The following is a 24,548-nucleotide window of genomic DNA, read 5'->3' as shown; positions in this document are numbered from 1 at the left end:
TTCAAGCCTGCATCTCAGAAAGAGTCCAATACGGTGGAGGCAGTGTACATGTATGGGCTGGCATATCTTCAGAAGGTCGCACAGAGCTAGTAGCCATAGAAAATGGCACCCTCACTCGGCAAAGATATGCTCAAGAGATTCTCAATGAGTATGCAGGGCCGTATTTAGCAAATATGGGTGATGGATCGATGCTGATGCATGATAATGGCCGGCCACACACGGCTCATATCGTACAAGAGTATATTCAGGAGGTCGGTATCAGCGTGATGGCTTGGCCATCAAGAAGTCCTGATCTCAACCCGATTGAACACGCCTGGGATGAGCTTGGGAGGCTTGTCAGAAATCGCAGACCACCACCTACTACCCTCAGGGCACTAAAGCAGGCCCTGGTAGAAGAGTGGGAGAATATTCCCCAACATCGGCTCCGAAACCTAGTGTTCAGTATGCCAAGAGCTCGAGGAGGCAATACCAGTTATTAAAAATTAAATAACATGTAATACATTTTAGTTGAATTTTTTTACACTAAACTAAAAATGTCTATTTTCATTGTTTTATCTTTTTTAAGTTAAAAATGTTGCTAATGTATAATTTTAGTTTCTAAGAATTAAAGCCTATAAAATTTGCAACAAAACGTTTTTAATCTTAAATCTCTACCTTCTATAGTTAAGAAAAAAAATTAATTTGAAAAGTGTGATACTTACTTTTGCAGGCCAGTGTAGTCTAAGTACATTAAAAAGACAAAAGTAAAACAAAATTCTTAACTTAACAAACTAAAAAAAAGTTAATAAAAGGAAAAGCAAGTTATATCTATAGTGTCCAACAAATAAGACTTATGGATTCAAACAGACTTATGGCATCCTTAGATACAGGGCGGGCAAGTATATTTACAAACATGCCCAAACATGTATCAAATCTGTTCAAACCCATAAGTCTTACAATTTTGTCTCTACTAGACTGAAATCAGACACATTCCTTTAAGAATAAAAATGTTAAAATATAGATATATATGTGCTGTTTTTATAAGAGATATGAGGTTGACTTACAGTATACTAGCGTATATACTAACGGAGATACAGCAAGATGGAAAAGAAATTTTCAAATATTTTTATTCGAAATAGGATTCAAACTTATTCCACGTCAAAAACTACCACACAAAATAGAGTGAGAAGACCTTAGACCTGAGAAGAACGAGCGCAAGATACTCAGTTTTTTTTATAAAAATATGGATTACTATGTAATATCGTACAATAAACATTTATAATTAAAGAGCCTGAGGGTGTCCGCCCCATTCCAAGTCTGTGATCAGTCATTATGAAAATCATATAATATGTTATAATAACCTTTACCACACAAACGTTTTTAAATAATTACGTCGATTTGAGATACTAATTATATTTCCTCCATATACCTATAGTAAAACTATTACAGTGAGTCCTAGATATTATGAAATAACTACCTACCTACTAACTATATTAAGCGATAATCTACCTATTTAAAGATACACGTGACTTTTACAACATTCTTTAAATCATGATTGGTTAATGGTTCAGAATAACTCTGGAGATAAAAAACTTTTTTTCACTTTTTAATTAAAAATATTATTTTGATAATCACCCCGTAGATACTGAGGAACGTCTACTATAACAATTACATTTCGACTATAAAAGCTTACACAACTTAACATCTACAAACAATAAAGTATGACTAACAGTGTCGACATATTTCTGAGTAGACCCAGATACATTCTGAGGTATTTGGGTATATGGCCAAAGGAAAATCATATGATTGTCCATTCTATTTATAAAGCCTTCGTTATGATGACGCAGTATTCATTTATATTGTTCGAATTTATTTATATCGCGGACGTTTGGGGCGATTTGGATGAAGTTTCAGAAGCGTCCTACTTACTTTTCACCCAAGCTTCGGTCTGTTACAAGGCAACTGTATTTATGCTTAGTAAAGGTAATCTAAAGGAATTGCAATTTTTTATGGGGGCAGAAACTTTTAAACCGCAGAGTAATCTTCATATTAAGTAAGTATTGATTATTATGATTGCGAAACTGAAGTGGCTGTGGGCAGAGCAGAGTTCGACGGACAGATATACATAGGCCGTTGGGGCAGTAAAGTCCTCGAATGGCGACCACGTACCGGAAGACGCAGTGTTGGTAGGCCCCCACAAGATGAACCGATGGTCAATATCGCCGGAATACGTTGGATGAGGGCAGCGTAAGACCGCTCGGATTTGATTCTTCGAGCATTGAACAGCAAACAAACAAAAAGCATTTACGACTTTTGGTAAAATAAATTTCGTGATTTTTAATAAGTACTTAAAGGGCATTATAATTCTTAGTTATTATGAAATTCCGACTTTTGAAAACAGGAACATCGAAATTGAGAATAAAATGTTTGGGAAAATTTGCGTGTTCGCAAAAATAACAGTATCAATATTAGTGTATAAAAGTAAGATGTTATAAAAAACTTTACTTTTACAATCATTTACTTCATTAAAATACTTCATCATCATCAGCCGGAAGACGGCCACTGCTGGACAAAGGCCTCCCCCAAAGATTTCCACGACGATCGGTCCTGCGTTGCCATCCAACGTATTCGAGCGATCTTGACCAGATCATCGGTCCATCTTGTGGGGGGCCTTCTAGCACTACGTCTTCCTTCTTCTTAAATTACATATTTGAAAATAATTATATGTATAATTATAGAATACACAGATTGAAACAAAATTATTTCATTATTAAATTATAATGATTTTATAACTCAAAAGTACTAATCCCGACTACACTCCCTGTGATAACTGGTGAGTTACCTGCCCCCACCGCACAGCCTCTCCCCACTTTAGTTCATCATATTCTTCTTATTTATCTTTTACTTACTTTGCCCATGGTAAATGTCTTATAACACAACGAAGAGACGTGTCACCGACGCCTAGTCCTTTTCTTTAATGCTACCATCATCCATAGACATGTTATATAGTTTGTAATTGTTTTCATTAGTTAAAGAGAATTGATTTATAAAGATAAATATACAGGATATTAGAAAAACAAGCACAAAGAATAAAGAAACTCTGCGCAGTGTTTCTTACTAGTGCTTTGACGACGTGTACATTGTGGGCAATAATGCCTCTCTTGGACTCGGCTGAAACAAGATTCTTTCCGTTTAAAATATGGTAAGTAAGCAAGAATAATGTGTATACACAATATATAGAGTTGTAAAAAAAAGGACTTACGGGTCATTTTTTTATATAAGAGGGAGCAAGAAGGGCAATTGGGCAAGAGACTCAAGTGATGGGAAGTGATAAGGCAACCAATGGACATGGACAAAACAAGGGATCAAGATATCAATTACTGGACTTTAAGGTGGGATAAGCTCTATGTTTGAAGGTCTCTGAGTCGTATTGGTTAGCCAGTGCGTGATAACATTTTAAAGGCACATAAATAAATATAAATTACTAACATCTTATGGTGCTAGTTAACTAGTGAAGACTGACAGTCAGCTGCACGTATTTCAAACGGCTTATAGCGTAACCACGACTTCTCCTTTCGTTAAACAGGGTAACTCTTCTTCCGGCCAAATATTAACATGTTGAAGAAGATTTGAAAGCTTAAAAAAAATACTACTTAGGGTTTCTACTTTGACTTAACACGATTGTTACACATCAAAATTAAATTCTTTTAGGATAGGATAAAAACGTATACGATAGTTTTAAGTTTTTTTTGTTTAGTAATAATTGATTGATGAGTTTCCTTAAAAATTGTGTGTGCAAAGGCCGCGTAACGTCGGGTGAAATAAATTATAACGGCATTTTGAATGGCATTCACCACCTCTTCATCAAGCCTTATAAATCGTATAGGTCCTCTTAGCTGGTATCCCTATAAGCATGCGGACTCCATCAAATGCAAAGCTTCTGGTGAACTTACGTGCAAAAAAAGTTTCACTTCGCCTTAAGTGAAGTGTGATAGAAGACACAGGGGAAAGAAATGAGGAGATCCATAGGAGAAATAAAGATTGTTTTCCAATTACAGCAATAGAGCACATTAGGCGGCATTATGCTCAACGTTGAGTATTCCAACTACAGCAACGCTTCGAACAATCAAACACTCTCAAAAGTACTGCTTTCGCGTGATACTCAGTGGCAGAATATTAACGTGTGTTTTTTCTATAAGTTGGCAGTGATCCAAATTTTATTTACGATCGGTAGTAATATTGTTTATTGTTGAAAAAAATTTGAAAGCTTTCGTTTCGTCGTATTTTTTTAGAAATATTAAAACTTAATTCAGACTGTGTTAAAAAAATGTAAGTATGGATAAAGGTACAAATTAACCGAAAAATTATTTAAATATTCTTCGTTTATTGTATTTTGGTTTGAGCTGATGGTCTTCTTAACAAAGATCTAAATAAATAAAACTAATACTAATGAAGGTACAAACATTGACTATTTAATTTTATATATCACATTTAAAATGTGAATACAATTTCATTTTAGAATTCTAAATTATACACAAATTTATTGAACAGAAATTTATTTTGTCAAGATTGCAATGGCTTGATCGAATCATTTAATGAAGCAGACATCATAAATGTTTTCGTGGAAATGAACATATTTATCAAAATGAAGAAGACAACACCTTATTTTCTTATTAGATTGCTCTAACTCTATGAATATTTTTCTCAACACTGAACTTAGTACACACGCACTCTGCTGGTGCATTTTAAAACTAATTCATGATCCAATTAAGCATCAGCACAATTCGGCATTGTGCGGCACTAAGTCGCATTATGCTCTGTTATTGGAAAACTACCAAAGTCGCAGTCCAGTCAATCACACACACAAAAGGACATAGCCCAGATGGTTGCGAAACTAAAGTGGCAGTGGGCAGGACATAGTTCGACGGAGAGATGGCCGTTGGGGCAGTAAAGTCCTCAAATGACGACAACGTACCGGAAGTCGTAGTGTTGGTAGGCCCCCCACAACATGCACCGCCAAGATCGCCGGAATAAGTTTGATGAGGGCAGCGCAGCACCGATCATGGCGATCTTTGAGGGAGGCCTTTGTCCAGCTGTGGACGTCTTCCAGCTGACAATGATGATGAGAAAAGACAACGTAGCGTCATCTTTACTTAAATACTTGAACTAAATATTGTAAAGAGCGCCACATTATTGCCGCTAGCAAGTAAGACTCTCCAGAAAAAGAAATCGTTATGAGATTAGATTCTCGCAGGATGCCGCTGGACCCGAAATCATCGCTGCAGTACCAGCTAGGCTACGTGTACCAGATGACCAGCATCTACATCAGCGCGCTCCTTTTCTTCGCAGTGGATAGCACCACGCTCTCAATGATCATGTTCGGCTGTGCCCAACTTGAGATTATCATCAATAAGTTGGAGAAGGTGGGTTCTTAAAATTATCAACTTAGAGAATTCTTCATCATTTATTTATTGTTATTAATGTCTATCGAAGTCTACTTACAGTAAGTGTCATCAAACTGAATGATATAATTTTTACCCCTGCGCAATGAAACAGGGATGACGCTTTGTATTTATATTAGTAAAATGAAACTATAAAGGAACCGAAATAACTAAAATATCATTACAGTTACAAAATGTATCAAAGACATCTAAATCAACAGAAAATCAGAACAAATTAAATGAAAATAACGCGTTGTTTATAGAATGTGTACGACAACATCAGGCTGTTATAAAGTAAGTTAATTAAATACTATATTTTGTTCAATATAACTAATTATTATTTTTAATAACTACACTCCCAATCGCCTATTATAAGGTCGACTAAAAATATCCGAGCGGCGTTGTATATACGTGTTCATTAACTTATAAAATAATCGTTCGAATTAACACCTTATTTCGTGGCAGTAATGTTCAAAGCTAAGGTTCAAAGTATACACTCATTAGATTTTGCTCTCGAGAGTTTGATTATGGTGCAAAAGAGAGGGGCGCGAAGACCAGTCAAGGAATTTTGTTTTAGCAATTGAAATGAATCTAATTAACTATTTAGCAAAACGATTAAATATGTTAAGTGAATCACACAATTTTGTTAATTTAAAGGGGTTACCTCAAATACCCACTCAATATTCCATCCCTTTTAAGTTTGGCTATGCTGTTATTTAGACGGTTTTCACTGAATACATGTCATTGCTTGGCATTGCATTCAAAGCGCGATCGAAACACAACTCAACGAAAACTCTGCTTATAGACGCGTAGACAGAGTTTTGCTTCTGACAATTTTTGAGAGTGATTGTGAGTCTAGTTGTTTATTGTACGTCAATGCTTCGTACGCTTGCAACCCTCCACATATTAGGGGAGTTGTGTAACAATTACGAGCCAAATGACGGCATTGCAAATAAATGCAGAATGTCATAATGAAGAATTATTATACTATTAATGATATAAAGAATCTAAAGCTAACAAAAAGCCCCGCAAAACTGGTTTAACAGTTTGTATGCAGGATCAAATCTCTTGGGTAATTAACAAGTATTGGTGACAATATATAAAAAAATCCATACAATTTATTTAAAAAAAACAGCAATTTAGTTAAAAAAGACTTTCTTACGTATGGAATGCAATATTTTGATATATGATGATGAGATATAATATTTCAAGCTTCAAAAATACTAAACCACTCCTTACTGACTGGTCTATAAGTCGTAAGACGACATGTTTAACGCGGCTGTATACTTCTAGAACCTTTTATTTAGATTTCCATGGTTAGAGCAAAATACAGCATCATTATTGCGATGTAACAAGGGCATTGCTTTCCCGTTTTTAGCAAAGGTACCTTTGAATTTAGATTAAATAATTTCAGATTTATCGAAATGCTGGAGAATACATATCATGCCAATATATTTTTCCAACTGAGTGGAACGGTGGGAATTATCTGTATTATCGGACTTAGAATAACGATAGTAAGTATCTCAGCACGATATTCGATTAAGGCTGCTGCGAAGGAATGGCCAATGTCCAATATCCTGTTCGATAGATATTGATAGTGCGAACTAGAGAAGAAGCTAATTAAGTAAAGTTATGTTGATAATGTTTGATGTCAGATGAAAGAATATGTGAAGTATCATGGTAACTTATATGTAAGACCTTTACCACTAAATATTGTAGGAAAAGGCAAAACAGTTCAGCTCCTGAAGCAGGCAACAACTTTTCACGCACAGATTTGTTAAGTTTTGGCATAATTAACGTTTATAAGTATATAAAATTATTATTTTGCACAAGGCCAACGGGTAAGGGGCTCTAATTGACAGTTTTAAATCGTCCTACACACTACTGCAATACCAGGGATTAAGATATGCGATTTCCGGCATTTTATAGAAGACATAGAAGCATGGTTGGCTTTTGAAGTACGAGTAGGTATGCACAAATCCTGAAGGTCTCTAAGTCACAATGGCTGTGGGAGGCAAAAAGTTTCTTGCGAATTGCTGAGGAATACAGGTGATATTTTGCATTTTAACACGATGGTCAGTGGCGAACTGAATTGTCGATGATTCAAGTCTCTTAATCGTGTAAAAAATAAGTTAGGGTGTTTTTTTATAATTTCTGGGATTCACACAAGATAATAAGTATGAAATTGCCGTTTTATTGTAATAGGTTCTTCGAATTGACATAGAACCTTCATGGTTTGAGATTTTTGAGTGAAACTTTTTTCACATTGGCCCTATGTAGTTCTTCTTTTAAAAAATATGCAACATTCTATTATCCACTTTCATAGTTCTAGGTCTACGGAAAAAACCCTAATTTTGATTTCCTTTGAGTGTCGAAATATGCGATTTTTGCGGGATAAACGATTATATTTTGCGGCATAACTTAGAAAATTGATTTTTCAATTCGATGAAAAGTGGATTCTTAGTTACTTAGTTAGCGAAATAATTGCAATGGCTGTACCTAGGTCAAACGCCGCAATAGTGTCCTAAAGCAAAGCTTACCAACAAAAAGGTACCTATTGGTAAATGTTTGGTGGTCTCAGCATGGTGTTATTCACTATAGCTTTCTCCGATCTGGTCAAGCAATAACGGCAGATGTCTAAGGTGCCGAACTCCGAACAATGATAGCAAAACTAGCAGTGAAACAGCCCCGCCAATGAATCGATCTTCACCATTATTGCTCCATGATAACGCGAGACCTCATACAGCGCGAGAAACCGTTTAAACTCAACAGAAACTGCAATTAGAAACTATTCGTCACCATCCGAATTCGCCAGACCTTGCTCCAACATACTATAATATCATTGGCTCCAACGGACTACAATTTTCTACGTGATAAAAAGTTTTCTTCTCAGGAGGCAGTACAAAATGCTTTCACACAGTTTCTCGAATTTCACAAATTTGTCTCTACAGACGGAACCAAACAGTGTCCAGTTCTACTCGATGCTCAACTACATGGTGACCATGCTTTCCCAACTGCTTCTGTACTGCTGGTGTGGAAACGAACTAACATCTACAGTAAGTACGTTCTTCTCACCCTCACGATTGTTTGTAACAAATTAAGTTTATTAATTCTTACAGATATATTTTTTACGTTATTGATTATACTATATATATTGATTATACTTATATATACTAATAATAACGCCAGCAGCGCTCCTGTGATTCCTCTGATGTTAAAAGAGAATATGGGTGGCGTTGATCACTTAACATCAAGTGACCCGTACGCTCGTTTGTCCTCCTCTACCATAAATGAAATAGCAAAAGGTGTAAGCTAAACCGTGTGCCAAGATTGTTGAATTTAAAGTGAGATTTGCATAATATAGACAGAAATCAAAATAAAAAACCGCTATATTCATTTAGGTTAAGATGTATTGTGACTTATCTTAAAAGTTATCTAAACTAATATTATAATGAAGAAATGTTTTTGTATGTATGTTTGTAACATTTTCACACAAAAACCACCTGACCAATTTCAAAAAAACTTTCACCATTAGAGATTTTTTTTAAATTACAGAGCCAGGACCTCCGAACACATCTGTACTTGTGTCCGTGGTACGAACAAGATGCATCATTTCGTAGATCCCTGGTAATTGCGATGGAGAGAATGAAGAGACCAATTATATTCAAAGCTGGGCACTATATACCGCTGTCACGACCCACCTTTGTGTCTGTAAGATTATACCATTCCGTAAAATAAAAGTAGTGTTAGTGTAGTAGTTAGCGATACGGAATAAGTTAAAAACCACGGCATTAATGACCAAAATTAAACCTTATTGGGGTTCTGCAGTACTGCAAGCCGAATTGCAGCATACTTCCTTGATTCCGGTATGACTTCTTCTTCTTCTTCATACGGGCGCTTTCCGCAATTCGACGTCATATGCGCCTATTTTGCGTACGAGGGTGGTAGAGGCTACTCCAACAAGCCAAGCTCCTCCAAGAAGTCACCCAACTTCTTAACGTCTCGGAAGACTTCCCGAAGAGCGCCTGGTGATCCCAGGTGCTTTGCCCTGTAGTTGCCATCTCACTGCATTCCAGCAGAACGTGAGCGGCTGTTTCCTCTGCCCCGAGGCAACCTCTGAGGGCTGTCCGTGACACCTATATTATAAAGATGCCTGTTAAAATTGCCGTGACCTGTGGCCGCACATAATATTAATCTTAGTCGAAACCGATTAAGTTGTAAGATTTCCCTGGTAAAACGCAAGTCGGTGCAAGGTAAAGCTGCTTTGGCTTGCCTGCACTCCTCAAGGCTTCCGGTATGACTTGGAGAGATCTATTTTAGCGCTAGCAGGGGGCACAATAGATTCTCAGATTTCAGTGCTTCGACCCCACACTTATTTAAATTAAAATCTTGGGGACAACAACAATAAAAAAATAAAGGTGAAAATGACCAGCAGTGCTCCTGTTCTTCCTTTGGTGTTAGAAAAGAGCATTTGCGACGCTGTCAGGTGTTCTGTACGGCCTTGCTTGACCTATACTTACCAAAAAAGCTTAGAACATTTAAGAGCATCCAAACTGGGAAGTATTGAATAATAAGTAACGTATCTTTACACAAAGTTGGACATTGAAAACATTGTCTTCTTTGTTCTTATTGTTTTATCACGCAATTCTAGTTACATTATTTTTATTGTGTTAGTCCGATTTTGATGAATCTTTTTTATTTGAAAGCTGGTGCTTCCCGTGCGGTCTCATTGTAATTTGCTCCAAATCTGACAGTGGCATCCATGAGAAAACCATAAAAGTCCTAAATTTGCTAAACATATGTATAGCAAAGTGGATGATAAATTTACGAATAACTCAATATCGCGCCAACTGACTTCGATGAATCTTTTTTTTATTGGAAAGTGTATACTTCAAAGATAGTGAGAGAGAGGTGAGAGCTTGGTTAGGTTCTGATTACGGAATCCATGACAAAGTAACGGAACTCTTCAATTCTTAGGAGCAAATTAACGATACTCGGCCGAATCTTTTTTATGGTTTCCGGATATTTAAGTCATCTACCATAACATAGTTATGGGCAAGTAATTGTCGTATTCGAATATGATGATCAATGGGACTCCTTAACGACTTACAGTAAGGGTGCGATCTGTGGCAGAAATTCTTGCTGTCTGTAATCAAATTGCGAAGCGCTTACGTTCATTGCTGCATTGAAAAATTTAGTACCTATATCTACACATATTTAGCCAAATTGTTAGTAATTGTACTTCAAAGTCAATAAAAATTAACAAAAAAAACATCCGACCTCAAAAACACTATTTCAAAACAATAGATATACTTACTACCTATATGCATATACCTAATATGCACTAAAAAGTATAAAAATAATTGCGTATTTTTATACAATCTAATTAATTAATCTAATTCTAGTTACGATTATTGTAATTTTTGGAGTCGGTGTCATCCACGATAGGTTTGTAACTACATACATAGTTATAGGTGAGATGTGCTTGAGTTGTGAGGAAGCGAAAGGCGAGAGCGAGTCGCGGCGGAAAGACACCGATTCCAAAAAATTACAATAATCGTAACTAGAATTAGATTAATTAATTAGATTGTATAAAAATACGCAATTATTTTTATACTTTTAGTTCATATTATATCTATTGTTTTGAAATAGTGTTTTTGAAGTCGGTTATTTTTTTGGTAAAGTGTTTTTATTAGCTAGTTTTCATTTATCTCACATCAGAATGATCCACAGAAAAGTGGTGGCAGGATTACCTAGTTATTATAATATTTCCCGAATGTACTTAATCTGTTCCATTTTGTTCTAGATACTGCGTTCATCATATTCCTACTTTGCTGTCCTCAATCAGGCAAAAAATAAGTAATATTTATGGAGTATTTATTTTACTGGTGCAACAATTTTTATGTTAAATATTATTTTATATTAGGTACCTATGCATAACAGTCACATAATACTACGAAGAATTATGAACATATTTAGACGCTAGTAAAAATTTACTAAAGTATATAACTATGTAATTGTTTTTTATGTATAGAACGTCATTTGTTTTTATAATCAGTTTTACAAAAGTTTCCACCTGAATCTTTGTGGTACCAAAATTTTGTAAAAAAGACACCCGAGTTCCGAATCTTTGCTTTTGTTAATTGTCTCGGAAACCTGTACCGATTTATAACTCATGGATTACATCGCATTGTTACTGGGAAATTTTGTGTTTCAGTTACTAAAAGTACCTTTTTATATTATTAGTAGTAAACCTTTAAGCTATCTGCTTTAATTTAATAACCTTTGTTTATTTTTTATTGGTGTTATTTATTTTTTAAATTCTTCCTTCCACATTCCTCTATATAGTGCGAAAATGCTTGGTCCCTTGAGGTTGGTTTATATTTCGCTTAATCGAATCTTAACTTACACGTACGGTGAATAGAACTCCGATTTTTGTCAATTTATAACAAGCAAAGCTACTTAAGCAGAATTAGCAAAAAGCGCGAAAATAAATTGAATTGAAAACTCGGTGCACTCTGGCTCTTTGGGCGGAGGCGAATTTGGTTTGGGAATTATTTTCCGCGAGTGCTTGTAGCTTCATACAATTTTCATTTCACATAATTCTGCAGAAAAGATGCCATAAGTACAATCCTGTATTAGTGAGACCTTAAGTTTTATATTTACCAGATTTACTCTTTAAAAAATTGGCTTCAGGCTGTGTTGTAATTACAAGCAGATCAAAACTTTGCCTCACCTGAGGTAGTATTATTTATTTATATATTTCCATTCTTGGCAATTCAGGAATTATTGAATAATATGCTGAATGAATATGTTTGTGCTGTGTTCTTGTATTTGAGACGATTTTCTAGTGTGTAGTCTCTCACTAACTCTTGACGAATCTTCCTACTATTCTATGAATGTTGTGGCCTTTCTGCGTATAGAATATAAGGATCCCAGGTCCCTGAAGCTAAATAAGAAGTTCGTTTCTATGTTGATTGTATTTATTCTGGTAGCTTATACATTGAGTGGTATATATAATCAATTTTCTAAATTGCTCCTCTCTACTATTATTATCATCATAGTCTATCAAATTAAACTATATTGTATTATTATCTTCTATGGTATTATTCGTAATGATGTCAGATAAGTACGTCACTATGAATATATTTACAATTGTAGGTTTATTTATTAAATATTTTTAAAAATGTGAGCTATATCTGAAACACAATTCTGAATTGCACTATGAATTCATTACCTAATAATACTTTTAATTATGAATATAATAGTAAAATGCTTATTTAAATAAACAAATTACTTATCTCAGTAAACAAATACCAGCAACAAACATGGATTTTGATAAAGCAATTACAGTGACGAAAATTTATACGAAAAATAAGATGTATTACGTGATGGTGGGGTGGCAAACCAAGTCTTTTGAAATGTACCTGTTTGATAATGATAAGGTTTGGAAAGGATTCTTTTCACCAAATAGACTGGCTGGCTTAAGCAGAAATCTGCAAATGTCCGAAAAAGAATACATCAAAAATACAAGATACTGTCTTTCTCACCATAGGGAAGACCATATTTATGAGCTTAAAAGTGGATTCTTCTACTGGAAACGAAAAGCTGCAGACTCGTCTATAATTATTGAAGGATTCTTGCCCATGGATATTGAAACAGCACCTACAGAGAGCCTGCCAAATCTCGTGGAAGTTTTACTGGCTTTAAATGAATATCTAATAATTAAAGCAAAGGATTGGAAATGTAAATATAAAAGCCTTGAAACAGAATATAATAAGTGCTTAAAGGATACCGAAGATTTTCTCAATCTTAAAATTGATATGGATAAAGCTCTGTGTAACAAATTCCTTAAATTGTTAAATATGAAAAAATATAATACGGACAACGAAGGTGATAATAAATGTTATGCGTTCAGTGAAACACTGAAGGAGTTACAGAAACAATAATTCCACAAGTTTGTCAACTAAAATGAGAAATTAATTGTTAATAAAAACATAGAATCCGTATGGCTGTTTGATTGTTACTTATAGTGAATTATTATTATGATTTATTTTTATTTTGATGAATTTACGTACTTCAAATATCACAAGATATTTTTTACACATGTATACATAAATTTATATACATGTATTATTAGGAGTTATTTTTTACAGCAACAGTAGTCATAAATAAATTTTTAACAAAAATGTATTTTATTTATTTATTTCAGCTTTGACTTAACAGTAACTAAAAATATGGTCTCACAAAACCATCTCGGTGGTTTGTCTGTGGGATCAGCGCAGTCTTAATAATAACATTTAGTAACTTAATATTTAAATACATTGATTGTATTCTGTTTGAACAGGGCACATACTTTTATCGGTATCGAGTGTTTTAGTACAATGATAGAAAGATTTCATGTGTCACTTAAAAGTGTGGTCTCAGCTACCGAGAAAGTGACAGCGAGAAATACGTGGAATGTAAATTATCCATCTTATTCCAACCTACATAAAACTTTGGAAGAATGATATTCCCTTCACGAATCTGATTCGCGACAATCGAGTGGTCCGACTGTTATTATCCTTACGTGGTCATTACAGAGATTAGGTGAATATGAAATATTGGTATATTATAGTTAGCCATATTACTAATACTTGAATATTACTAATCTCTTCCCGAATACTAATATACTAGTAAAATATACATCTCTAAAATATATTAATAAGGGATTTATTCAATTTTATTACATAAAAATTTATTTGGGTAAAATAGTAACAAAATAGTTTGTTTTTGGGGAAAATCACCACGCGTATAATCTGGAGAGTGGAGACCCTTTTATTAAATATTGACAAATGATTGACTGAAGGACTTGTATCCATGGTCATGTTATAAAAAAAAAATGACAAATGACAGAAGGTTGAGACATTCATGAAAAATACCTAATATTTATATTTTTTTTTGAAAAAGTATTTGTATATATTCTATTTAAACGGGTACCGAAAAATATATAATAAATATTATGTACTAACATGTATTTATTTTAAAATAACATGTAAATAATAATTGTTAAAATCTCAAATCTAAACACAATCTTTGGACACGCTATGGATAATATACAAAATGTTTTCGTAATCAAAACTGATATACAAGAAAAAGAATTCTATTTAAAAACTAGCTGGTATAAATCTGAGAACGAGTTTTTTCAGATACAAATTTTTGGTGATGGTTGTTGCTGGTCTGGCAGATTCACTACAGCTTTTGCTGATAAATATAGAGAATTGGTTGACGAAAATATTACTAACTACCGGAACAATGTATTTACCGCCCTGACGAAAGATAATAACGATTATGTCTATAATTTTTCTTCAGTTAACAATGAGAACAACAGTAGAAAATTCTGCTGGAAGAAGAGATTCGAAGGTTCCACAGCATTAATAGTTCATGGCATAGTGGAGTTAGATTTGGATACTGAAGCATCATCAAATGATTTGATAGACTTTTTGCTGCATAAAAACGATCAATTAATGAATCAAATAGAAGAGACAAAACACAATAGTGAGAAATTAGCTCAATATTTGGACAAAACTAAGAAAGACCTTGAGGATTTCACAAGTATGAAGGTGGAATGGGAGGCTACATTGTACAGCAAATTTAGAGATCTTTTGAATACAAAGAAGAAACGAATACAATTATTAGAAGAGTTACTGAAAAATAAAACTGAAGGCTGTGATACAGATTAGTTCTTATAGACTGTATCATCAAATTCAAATATTTTTATTCAAAATGGGATGTGAAATCACTTATTGAAAGTCAAAAAACTACCACCCATTCCAAAATGAGTGCCTCAGGCCTGAGAAGAATGGGTGCAACAAAACTCAGCGGGCGTTTTTTTTCAACAAAAATATGTTTTACAATTATAGTAACATTGTACAATTAAACTTATTATTTAATAGCCTGAGGGTGGTCGCTTCATTCCCGATCTGTGGTATCATTATGAAAGTCATTTATGTTATAGTAACCTTTACCACACAAATGTTTTTTAACAATTCTTTTGATTAATGTAATACTTTTGTTTTGAACATTCTCTGAGATCCTGTTGTAAAGGCAAATACATCGCCCCACAAAAGACTTATTAACTGGACTTAGTCGAGTAGTAGGCATTATAAGCTTATGTCTGTTCCTGGTGTTAACATTATGGTTATGACAGTTTCTGGCAAAATCACTTATGTGCCTATGAGAATACATTACATTATCAAGAATATATTGAGAAGCAACAGTCAAGATGTTATTTTCTTTGAATTTTGCTCTCAATGATTCCTTAGGGCCTAGGTTACAAATAGCGCAAAAGAGGTGACTTGAATTCTTATATATTATATGGAATGAAACAACCTTGTATTTAATAAATTATATTTTATAAAAATTTTGCTTAGTATTAATTGTACACTAGTGCAAAAAACTTTTAATAACTTCTGCCAAACAGTGTTATAAATTTGGCTTTGTTTTTACACGCTGGATGGATGCAGCGATCACTGTCATTGACTTCTCTAGGAGGTTGGAATGGTATACACAAAGATTTTGCTCCCATTGATGGACCTTTCCCTTCATTTGTTTCGTCCTCTTCCACTCTGTGAACAAAAGACATACTTAATTTATCATAATTGTAATCAATTATATATTTAACTAGGTGACCCCGCAAACATTGTCATATAAAGTAAAACGAAAAAATCAAAAATTAAAAATTTTGGGGTATAAAAAATAGATGATGACCGATTCTCAGACCTAACAAATATTAAATCGTACATAAAATCTACCAACTATAGGTAGCTAAAATTAAGTTTGTTTTACCTCAGATATAAAGATTCTCATTAGTTATGCATTTTAAACTATTCTTTCAATTTGATTTCTGAACGACGGGGGACACATCAAAGAAAAAAAATTGTTGTTTTTATTTAATTCTGAGCATTTTCATATAATTATTCACCTTTTAAACCCTCTCTGGACTTCCACAAATAATTCAAGACCAACATTAGCAAAATCGGTCCAGCCATTCCCGAGTTTTAGTGAGACTAACGAACAGCAATTCATTTTTATATATATAGATAAGTGGCAGAAGATATCATTTAATATATAAATAAATCAATAATATATATCAAATGAATAATAATAAATAGTGGCAAACTGTAAATTTCTATTTTGAGCAACACACCTATATAATACTCCTTAGCACTGGGTGCTGGCTAGATGGATACCACAATGGTTCGGTTGTTCCGGTCTGAAGGGTGGTGTTGGCTACTGGAATTACTGGGCAAATGAGACTTAACATCTCATGTCTCAAGGTAACAAGTGCAGTTGTAGTGCCACTCAGAATTATTGGGTTATTCAAGAATCTTGCAATGTAATGGCACAAGCACTGCATTGTAATGGGCAGGGTGTATCAATTACCATCAGGTGAACATCCTGCTCATCTCAACCCTTATTGTCATAAAAAATAAAAAAAACACTTGTGATATACAAGTGTAAGATGTAGCTTGTCACACTAAAGTAATAAAGCTGGCCTGTTGTCATGTGTTGCCTTACAGCAAAAGTCTCTATCAAGACAAAAATTATAATAGTAATTGACACTCACACTAATTACTAGCTGTTAACTAGTCTTAGCCTGTTAATTCTAGATGCATTATATTCGAAAACATGATGACTTGGAATAAAACATTCAATATTCACCATATAAACATTTTCAGTTATCAAAATTGTAACTGGGACCCTGGGGTATTCCAAGTCACTATAAACACTGGGTTTAGGAGTTTGTCAATATCTTTAGTTAGAATTTAAAAAATTAAGTGAACAAGCAATATAAAAGTGCTAACAAGATGAAAATGTATAATTATTATAAATAGCTTTTTATACATAGACAGCTAAAGTTATTAATTTTATCTTGTAAACTACTCAACTGAAATCAGAAATTGTTTAAAAGCTGTAATATCCATTGGGTGCTAAAGACTATTAATTTTTACACAGGGTTTTAAGCTAAATGCTTAAATAAGATATTTTGAGATGTGGATGAAAAATATCGATAGCAGTTGATTGTTAACGTGAACAACTCATTACTACTAATTGTTAAGGTTTGTGAGTTACGGTGATCTGATTAAAATCTTTCTACCTGTCTAAGGTGTTTGACTTACGGCCGTTTTCAATAATGTATCTCTAGTTGCGGATATATGCTATCACCGTTTAATGGCAAGATCTTATCTAACCATTGTTATGTCATGTTATATAGTTATGTCATATTGTAGTTATGTTGATAGGTTATTGAAATGTAAGTAACCAATGTCTACCTCTAGTAAGTTAAACTTAGGATAGATAGGTTATTAACGGCAGTTAGTTGTTAGTTTTATTAAAAATGTGCCTGTATTAGGTATGCTATAATTTTGTGGGATCAATATCTTGCAACATAATATTAATTAATCCATATTGATGTATGGACACTGCAAGTTATTTCCAAGGGTTGGTGGTATATGGGTGTGGTTTCCAGTAGTTTCAAATTCACTGGATCAACATACATCCAGATGTGGCAAGAGCGAGTCTGTATGTGGAGGTTTCTCGTGTGGCACAAATTACCAAAACAATATTAATTAATTCAAAATATAACACATTTTCGAGTTGTTAAGTTGAGTTTTAATGGGATCAAGTAAAAATACAAATAATGTAATTCTTTACCAAACATGTATATCAATATATATGATTGGACCGAACTCCCCTTTTATTATAGCGCTTGTGTTAAGGAACTCTGCTCTTCCATAGCATATTAAATTTTACAAAACATTATCTACTTATGACAATATTTAGCATATTCGAATTATTAAGAAGTATGTATACCAAGAAATATTGTGTGTGAGTGATAGGTAAGGTGTGAAGGGATGTGTGTTTGAGTTGTATTTGAGATCTAATGAGTGAATTTTTTATATGTGATTTGTTTGTGTGTGAATGATAATTTATTTGTGTTAAAAGTTCTCCACTTATACTGGTAATATAAAATATAAGTGAGTGAAAAGTGTGGAAGAAGAGGAAAGAAACTTATTGCCATTATTGCATGACCCATGGACCAGCCATCACCTATGGATCACCTTTATTAATGGGAAATAGCTCTCCATAGAGAAATTATTATAAAGTGTGAGGATTTTTATAATAGTTTTATTTATAATAGGCGTTTATTTCTGCCGTGAAGCAGTAATGTCTAAGCATTACTGTGTTTTGGTCCGAAGGGCGCCGTAGCTAGGGAAATTACTGGGCAAATGAGACTTAACATCTTATGTCTCAAGGTGACGAGCGCAGTTGTAGTGCCGTTGAGAATTTTTGGGGTTTTTCAAGAATCCTGAGCGGCACTGCATTGTAATGGGCAGGGCATATCAATTACCATCAGATGAACGTCCTGCTCATCTCGTCTCTTATTTTCATAAAAAAAATACATTATGTTTTTATTAGTTGATATAATTATTTTTAAGACAAATTGATAACCATACCTTGCACTGTCATTCTTGATGCTGTCTTCACATGGTATTTCACCACAGAACGGGGAGAAGATCATGTGTCTCTTGTCTAATGCAGCCGTGAAATCCTCCCATTTAGTAGCGAACGTTAATCTCTCATCTCTCTCCTTTGTAGCTCTAAAAACAAACTCCATTATAAGAAGGTTCTCTCTAGGCGCCATAAATGTTAAAGAATTGTTGGTAAAAATCAGTTGTTGAAGCAGCTCATTGTATAGTTCACTAAAATACTAATGTTTCATTTATGTGGATAAATTATGACGGCATCTGATGCATTGGGCCTTCTGCAAACTTGAAATTGTATTTAGTTACGCATGAAAGGTCTAGTTTGCGCTAGTTGTCGCGCATGCGCGCTGAATACGTGCGAATAATCGACTCACGCGCCAAAAAACCAGTAACAAAGTTGTCTTCGAGTTGTCTGCCTGCCGTGATTGATTCTATAACTTTTTAAGTGTTTTTGTGTGCCACGTTTCCGCTGCATATATTTTGAAGACTTGCTCATGACATCAATCTAGTTCCCGACTATACCGTGGATGCTTCCTGATTGCTGTTTTTATCCGCTCTGCTGCGACAACGACAAGCCACGAATCAAGACTGATCTGCGAGTATTCCTCCTTAGGAAACTCTAGATTCAATACAGGTTAGTGGATTGGTTCTTACATTAGTTGTCGCCATAATTATCCGCTATCTTTTTCGATTTACGTTCCCCGCGGTAGACTGTCTATTTACACGACAGCCTACCAACATTTATGTGTAGGGTTTAAATGCCCTACCATCAGTTGTTATGTTCATTTCCATTGATTATATTATATATATTCCATTAGCAATGTTAACCGAGTTCTTACTTTTAAGTACTAAGGTCGAAAAGTCTATTTATAAATGAAACACATTATATAATCCACGCGCTTTGAGACGAATGAATGCATTTCAAAAAGAACCAATCATAACTGGGGTTTACAGACTGCCTTTGACGTTACGCAGCCCTTACTATGACAAGGTTGTTGTTAGACTGATAAGCTATTCACTTACGGTTGTTCCCAATATTTAGTCTATCTCCGGTTGTGGCCTGCTTGAGATAAAAATCGTAACTATCGTTGACTTTTCCGTCCCAATAAACTTATCGATGGTAACTCACCTTATCCGTACACGCTGTCTGTCAATGGGAGGACGTATAGCTTACCAGCGATAGAAGTTCGCATGGAAATTACAATTCACGCGTTCCAGTATAAGGCGATAAGAATGACTTATCGGGTATATTGGCACAGCTTCAGATTACTGACAGTAGTAGATAGTACCTAATTTATCTCTATCTGTAGATAGTATATTGGGAACGGCCGATAGATGAGGAAATTATGTGATATTTGTTTGTCTCAGCTAAGTACAATAATGCCTTATTGTACATAATATATCCTATCTCTGCCACAGCACCTCCCCAAGCCAATTACTTCCATGAAAGTAATAATAGAACAGTACTTTAACTTCATACTATGAGCGCCCGAATCGTCGCACGCACACATACACACGATTTACATGGCCGCTAAGCAATCTTGGAGAGACAAAAGTATTGAGTGTCACGCCGTACGCCGCCGTGATCGGTCGCTGTCCGAGTTAAATTAGCTGCGCCACGCCGTCGGCGTCGTCAATCATTTGTATGTACCAACCCCAGCGCGATCACGTTCGGAACACCGAAATCCGCAAGAGAACGGGACTAACCGACATAGCAAAAACCATAGCCTCTGGAAGTGGGCGGGCCAAATTTGTCGTAGGTCCGATGGAAGATGGAGGAAAAAGTTGTTGGAGTGGAGACCACGAAAGGGGTTCAGGAAAGTTGGGAGACAGCCAGCAAGACAGACGATTTGATGCGAGCAGCTGGGAAGAACTGGATGCGGAAAACTCAGGACCGCACAAAATGGTCTAAACTGGAAGAGACCTTTACTCAGCATTAGGTAGATCAAGGTTGAAGAAGAAGAAGAACCCAAGAGCTCCGCTCAGACGTAGGTATAAATTACCAGGAGACCGCTGAGTTACGCCACTGTTCTATTACTTGTATTCTGGTGATGTGGACTATATCTATACTAATATTATAAACAGGAAAGATTTGATTGTTTGTTTTTTTTTAAATTAGGCTAATAGGCAACTATTGAACCGATTTGAATAATTCTTTCACTGTTGGGAAGCTACATTATACCCGGCTGATATAGGGTAAATTACATTTAGAAAAAAAAGGGATCCCTATTAAAAGTCCAATAATGTAACCCAAGATGTAAAAAAAAATACGCGAACGACGTCGCAGGGTATCAGCGATAGCATATAAAAGTATATAGCATAGATTGTAAACAAAGATTCTTTAATCTAAAATTGCTTACCTCACTAGCATTTGATTATGTATTGTTTCGAGTAAAGCGGAGAGCTCCTTTGGCGCGGCATCTCGTCTGAGCGTCATCTTGTCTCCCGTCAGCCGGACGACGGCCACTATTTCACCACGAGACATATCTTTTGGTCCCAGCTCAACTCGTATTGGTACACCCTGCGTAGTCAGAAAAACTTCTTTAGCCGAGTTGGGCAGTTTTTGGTAGGGGATAATCTTACGGGTTCACGTCACCGACATGCTCATGACTGGCGCACGCGACAAATAAATAATTAAAAAAATATATAAATATATGTGTAGTTAGACACTTTTTGAACGGGTGAAATCTCGTGAGTTCGAGTCACCGAAATGCTTACAGCAGTATACCTGTAGCTATACAGCTGACGTATTGTGCAACATTAGTGCTGCGTATATCTTATAAGTGAAATTGGATGGATTTAGAGAAAAGTTAAATGTTAAGTCAAAAAATGTTTCTATTGCAAAAAACATTCACTACTGTTAGTTAAATACATAAATAAAAAAACAATTTAATATATAAAAAGCTCATTCGAAGAGGTCTCCATTGGCTTGCAATATAGTCCTTTAAACGTTGAGGCCAGTTATCAATAGAAGCACGCACTCTTTCCATGGGAAAAATCTTCACTACCTATCGTACGGATTGTTTAAGGGACTCCAAATTATCATGGTGTTTAGAGCACGCCGTACACTCTAAAAATGACCATAAATCATAATTTAGCGGATTAAGATCGGGACTAGAAAACGGTCAGTCTTCGGCAAGTCCAAAACGTTCGTTTCCAACCAAGACTGCGTAGACCGAGCTTTATGACCCGACGCCGAGTCTTGCTGGAAGGACCATTCTTGGTTATTGAACATGGTGTTGTTGAGGGGCTTCACTACCTTCTTAAGAATGGTATCTTGATACACTTGTGCCGATGTTTTGATACCTCTTTCACAAAAGTATGACTCAGTCACTCCTTCATAGCTAATACCCCACCAAACCATCACTGAAGTCGGATAGAGCCCACGTTGCACTCTGTCGACTAATTGAGAAGCTTCCTTAGAACTTTAAGCATAAATACTTGGTACTACTAAAAACTTCATCGTTTTACAGGTGTTGATAATTGATGGTTAGACACGTCCTAGTTACCTTGAGCTCCCAATGGTTGAACTTCCACCCAGGCGAGTAGTTATCCCTGTAGTCACCATCTGTCCTGATGCCGGCCTGCCTCAGCTCGTCTTCAAGCAGCCTGCAAGAGTCAACGAGAGCCTTGCGCTCGTCGTCGGTGGACGACGCAGTAATACCGCACGGCACGACGATCGCTTGTATCTGGGCCACTCGCGGCGGCAGGACTAACCCTCGGTTGTCGCCATGAACCAGCACCATTACACCTGGTGAAAACAAATTGATTTAACTTTAACACCATCGGCGCACCCCCTGCCATTCAAGCCGCGCACTACGAGCGCAAATACGCAGTATGAGATGGGACGTTTTCGCAAACCCAGTCCACTCATCCTGATGCTCGGCCTTCACTACAGACGATTGCACATCACGGCACTGTCGGTAAACGGGCGCGCATCAAAGGGTTTTATTACTGCAACATTCGACGTTTCGTAATAGCCTATAAGCATGATCGGATTAGGTACGGCCGAACGATCGGACAAGGTCCGGTAGCGGACCATATTTGATGGTATGTTGCATTGTCCATCGCACAAAATTATTATTATTACCGCCCGGACTGTACCGAGAACAAAGCCGGACCAATTGGTGCGAGGCGCCCAACCACGCCCACCGGATCCAATGGGCCGGTCGTATCCATCCAAATCCGAATATGTGGTTAGGATATTATAATTCACGTCGCGCTGTAATCGCTGAATGTAAACGCACATATGAATGCAAAAACAAGAAAATACATATACGGAGGTTCCAATGTGAGAGTAACTCACGACGCTTTTTTTAATTTGCTCTGTTGGTAAAAAGGTAAATTTCGTAACAGAGTCATTCCTCTTATGTAGCCAGTTCTCCGTTAAGACCAAATATAGGAAATCATCAACAATCTCAATCGACCGCTGATATTGGACGTGTTTCTAGATCAGCATAAAGGGATAAAAATACTAAGATAGACTGACATACACAATAGTATAATAAAATATGAAGACGACACATACCGATAGTCCTGGTGGTAATTCCCCAAGAGTTCTGGAAGACGAATTTCTTCTCCTGTGTGTCAGGGTCGTCGTATACGATCTCGAACATCTTGGAGAAGTTCTGTCCCAAGTGGTGACTAGTGGCTGCCTGGTAGGAAGAAACACAGTAAGAAATTGAAGTAGAATAGAAATCCTATGATGTTAGATATTAGTGGCCATTTTTCCATACAAACATTCTTTTCTCCTTTATTTTTAACCCTCTGAAGACCACTGTCGGCCGAGTAATCGTAGTAATAAGTATGTCAGTGGACTTCTTGCGAAAAAGTGGACTGTATGAGAGGGTGCAATTATGAACTGACGTGATGAAGCCTACACTGCTGGCGACACCTAATCCGGGCCTTGTTTTAGTCCCGTTGGTTCTGGCAGTTTTCCTAACTACTTCACAGTTCGTTTCGAGACGTTAAATGTTATTAATCAGTCCGAATTAAATATATTTCAAATTTAAAACTTTTTGTCATTATCTTACCTTTGTCACTACAGAATTACATGACGGGTAGAAGAAATATTAAACTTGAGAGTGACTTTTCATTCCACACACTAAACCATGTTTGTTTATAGTTAGAAACTAATATGTGATGATAAGTTACTTAATTATTATTATTAGTTAGTTACTTAAATATTGTATTACTTTCACTATTGTAATTTTTAAAAAAAATTTCGCCCGTTTATTTAAAATAAATAAGACTCTGCGCAGATCGCCCCAAACACAATTGAGGGTATTTGTAAATTATTTAGTTTGTAATGTTGTTCATAAAATTTCTTAGCACCTAAATGTTTGTGGTTTTGTTTTGTTTTTTTCTGTATAATTAATATTTGTATGTAGTTTGAAGTTGTTTCCTTTTTCTTTTGAAATGATTATATTAAGTATTAAACTTTTAATTTAAATAATATTACATGTATTCTGACGACCTTATTGTACACGGTAAAACTCGAATGAGTTTATGTATGTACAATAATTTTGTTACCTAATTTTTTAATAAGAAAGAAATAAAAAATGGGCAGCCTTAAAATATTGTCTCGATTTCCGTTAGT

At 35.5% G+C, this 24,548-nt stretch overlaps 4 protein-coding genes across 7 annotated transcripts in view; 3 read left to right on the top strand and 1 right to left on the bottom strand.

Moving 5' to 3' along the window:
- Positions 1 to 1,700: 1,700 nt before the first annotated feature.
- On the top strand, positions 1,701 to 11,283 carry LOC126966171 (odorant receptor Or1-like). The gene is made up of 8 exons (XM_050810128.1): positions 1,701 to 2,032; positions 3,044 to 3,181; positions 5,234 to 5,402; positions 5,608 to 5,714; positions 6,835 to 6,934; positions 8,372 to 8,476; positions 8,976 to 9,131; positions 11,227 to 11,283. The coding sequence occupies exons 1-8, from the start codon at positions 1,701 to 1,703 to the stop codon at positions 11,281 to 11,283; spliced, it is 1,164 nt and encodes a 387-aa protein (XP_050666085.1).
- Positions 11,284 to 12,576: 1,293 nt separating this feature from the next.
- Positions 12,577 to 13,427, top strand: LOC126966186 (uncharacterized). The gene has a single exon (XM_050810148.1). It carries the CDS (start codon positions 12,749 to 12,751, stop codon positions 13,367 to 13,369), a length of 621 nt encoding a protein of 206 aa, XP_050666105.1. The 5' UTR covers positions 12,577 to 12,748; the 3' UTR covers positions 13,370 to 13,427.
- A 906-nt stretch (positions 13,428 to 14,333) lies between these two features.
- Positions 14,334 to 15,357, top strand: LOC126966183 (uncharacterized). The gene has a single exon (XM_050810145.1). It carries the CDS (start codon positions 14,507 to 14,509, stop codon positions 15,140 to 15,142), a length of 636 nt encoding a protein of 211 aa, XP_050666102.1. The 5' UTR covers positions 14,334 to 14,506; the 3' UTR covers positions 15,143 to 15,357.
- A 435-nt stretch (positions 15,358 to 15,792) lies between these two features.
- LOC126966126 (bifunctional glutamate/proline--tRNA ligase) overlaps positions 15,793 to 24,548 on the bottom strand; it is a 55,064-nt gene continuing 46,308 nt past the window's right edge. For all 4 annotated transcript variants that reach the window (XM_050810050.1, XM_050810051.1, XM_050810052.1 and 1 more), the window contains 5 exons: positions 23,478 to 23,604; positions 22,459 to 22,700; positions 21,310 to 21,470; positions 18,920 to 19,063; positions 15,793 to 16,027 (listed from right to left, as the gene is read on the bottom strand). In XM_050810050.1, the coding sequence (XP_050666007.1) occupies positions 15,862 to 16,027; positions 18,920 to 19,063; positions 21,310 to 21,470; positions 22,459 to 22,700; positions 23,478 to 23,604 (840 nt within the window). In that variant the 3' untranslated portion in view covers positions 15,793 to 15,861. The remainder of the gene's footprint in view (positions 16,028 to 18,919; positions 19,064 to 21,309; positions 21,471 to 22,458; positions 22,701 to 23,477; positions 23,605 to 24,548) is intronic.

Source organism: Leptidea sinapis, chromosome 9 (genome assembly GCF_905404315.1).
Source record: "Leptidea sinapis chromosome 9, ilLepSina1.1, whole genome shotgun sequence".
NCBI lineage: Eukaryota > Metazoa > Arthropoda > Insecta > Lepidoptera > Pieridae > Leptidea > Leptidea sinapis.
This window is presented reverse-complemented; position numbering and strand designations above follow the sequence as displayed.

Excerpts from the sequence above, each read along its gene's own strand:
- LOC126966171 (XM_050810128.1), top strand. The coding sequence starts at position 1,701 with ATGACTAACAGTGTCGACATATTTCTGAGTAGACCCAGATACATTCTG. Across the intron at positions 2,033-3,043 it reads CAGAGTAATCTTCATATTAA|GATATTAGAAAAACAAGCAC; the intron begins GTAAGTATTGAT and ends ATAAATATACAG. Across the intron at positions 6,935-8,371 it reads TCGGACTTAGAATAACGATA|ACGGAACCAAACAGTGTCCA; the intron begins GTAAGTATCTCA and ends TTGTCTCTACAG.
- LOC126966186 (XM_050810148.1), top strand. The coding sequence starts at position 12,749 with ATGGATTTTGATAAAGCAATTACAGTGACGAAAATTTATACGAAAAAT.
- LOC126966183 (XM_050810145.1), top strand. The coding sequence starts at position 14,507 with ATGGATAATATACAAAATGTTTTCGTAATCAAAACTGATATACAAGAA.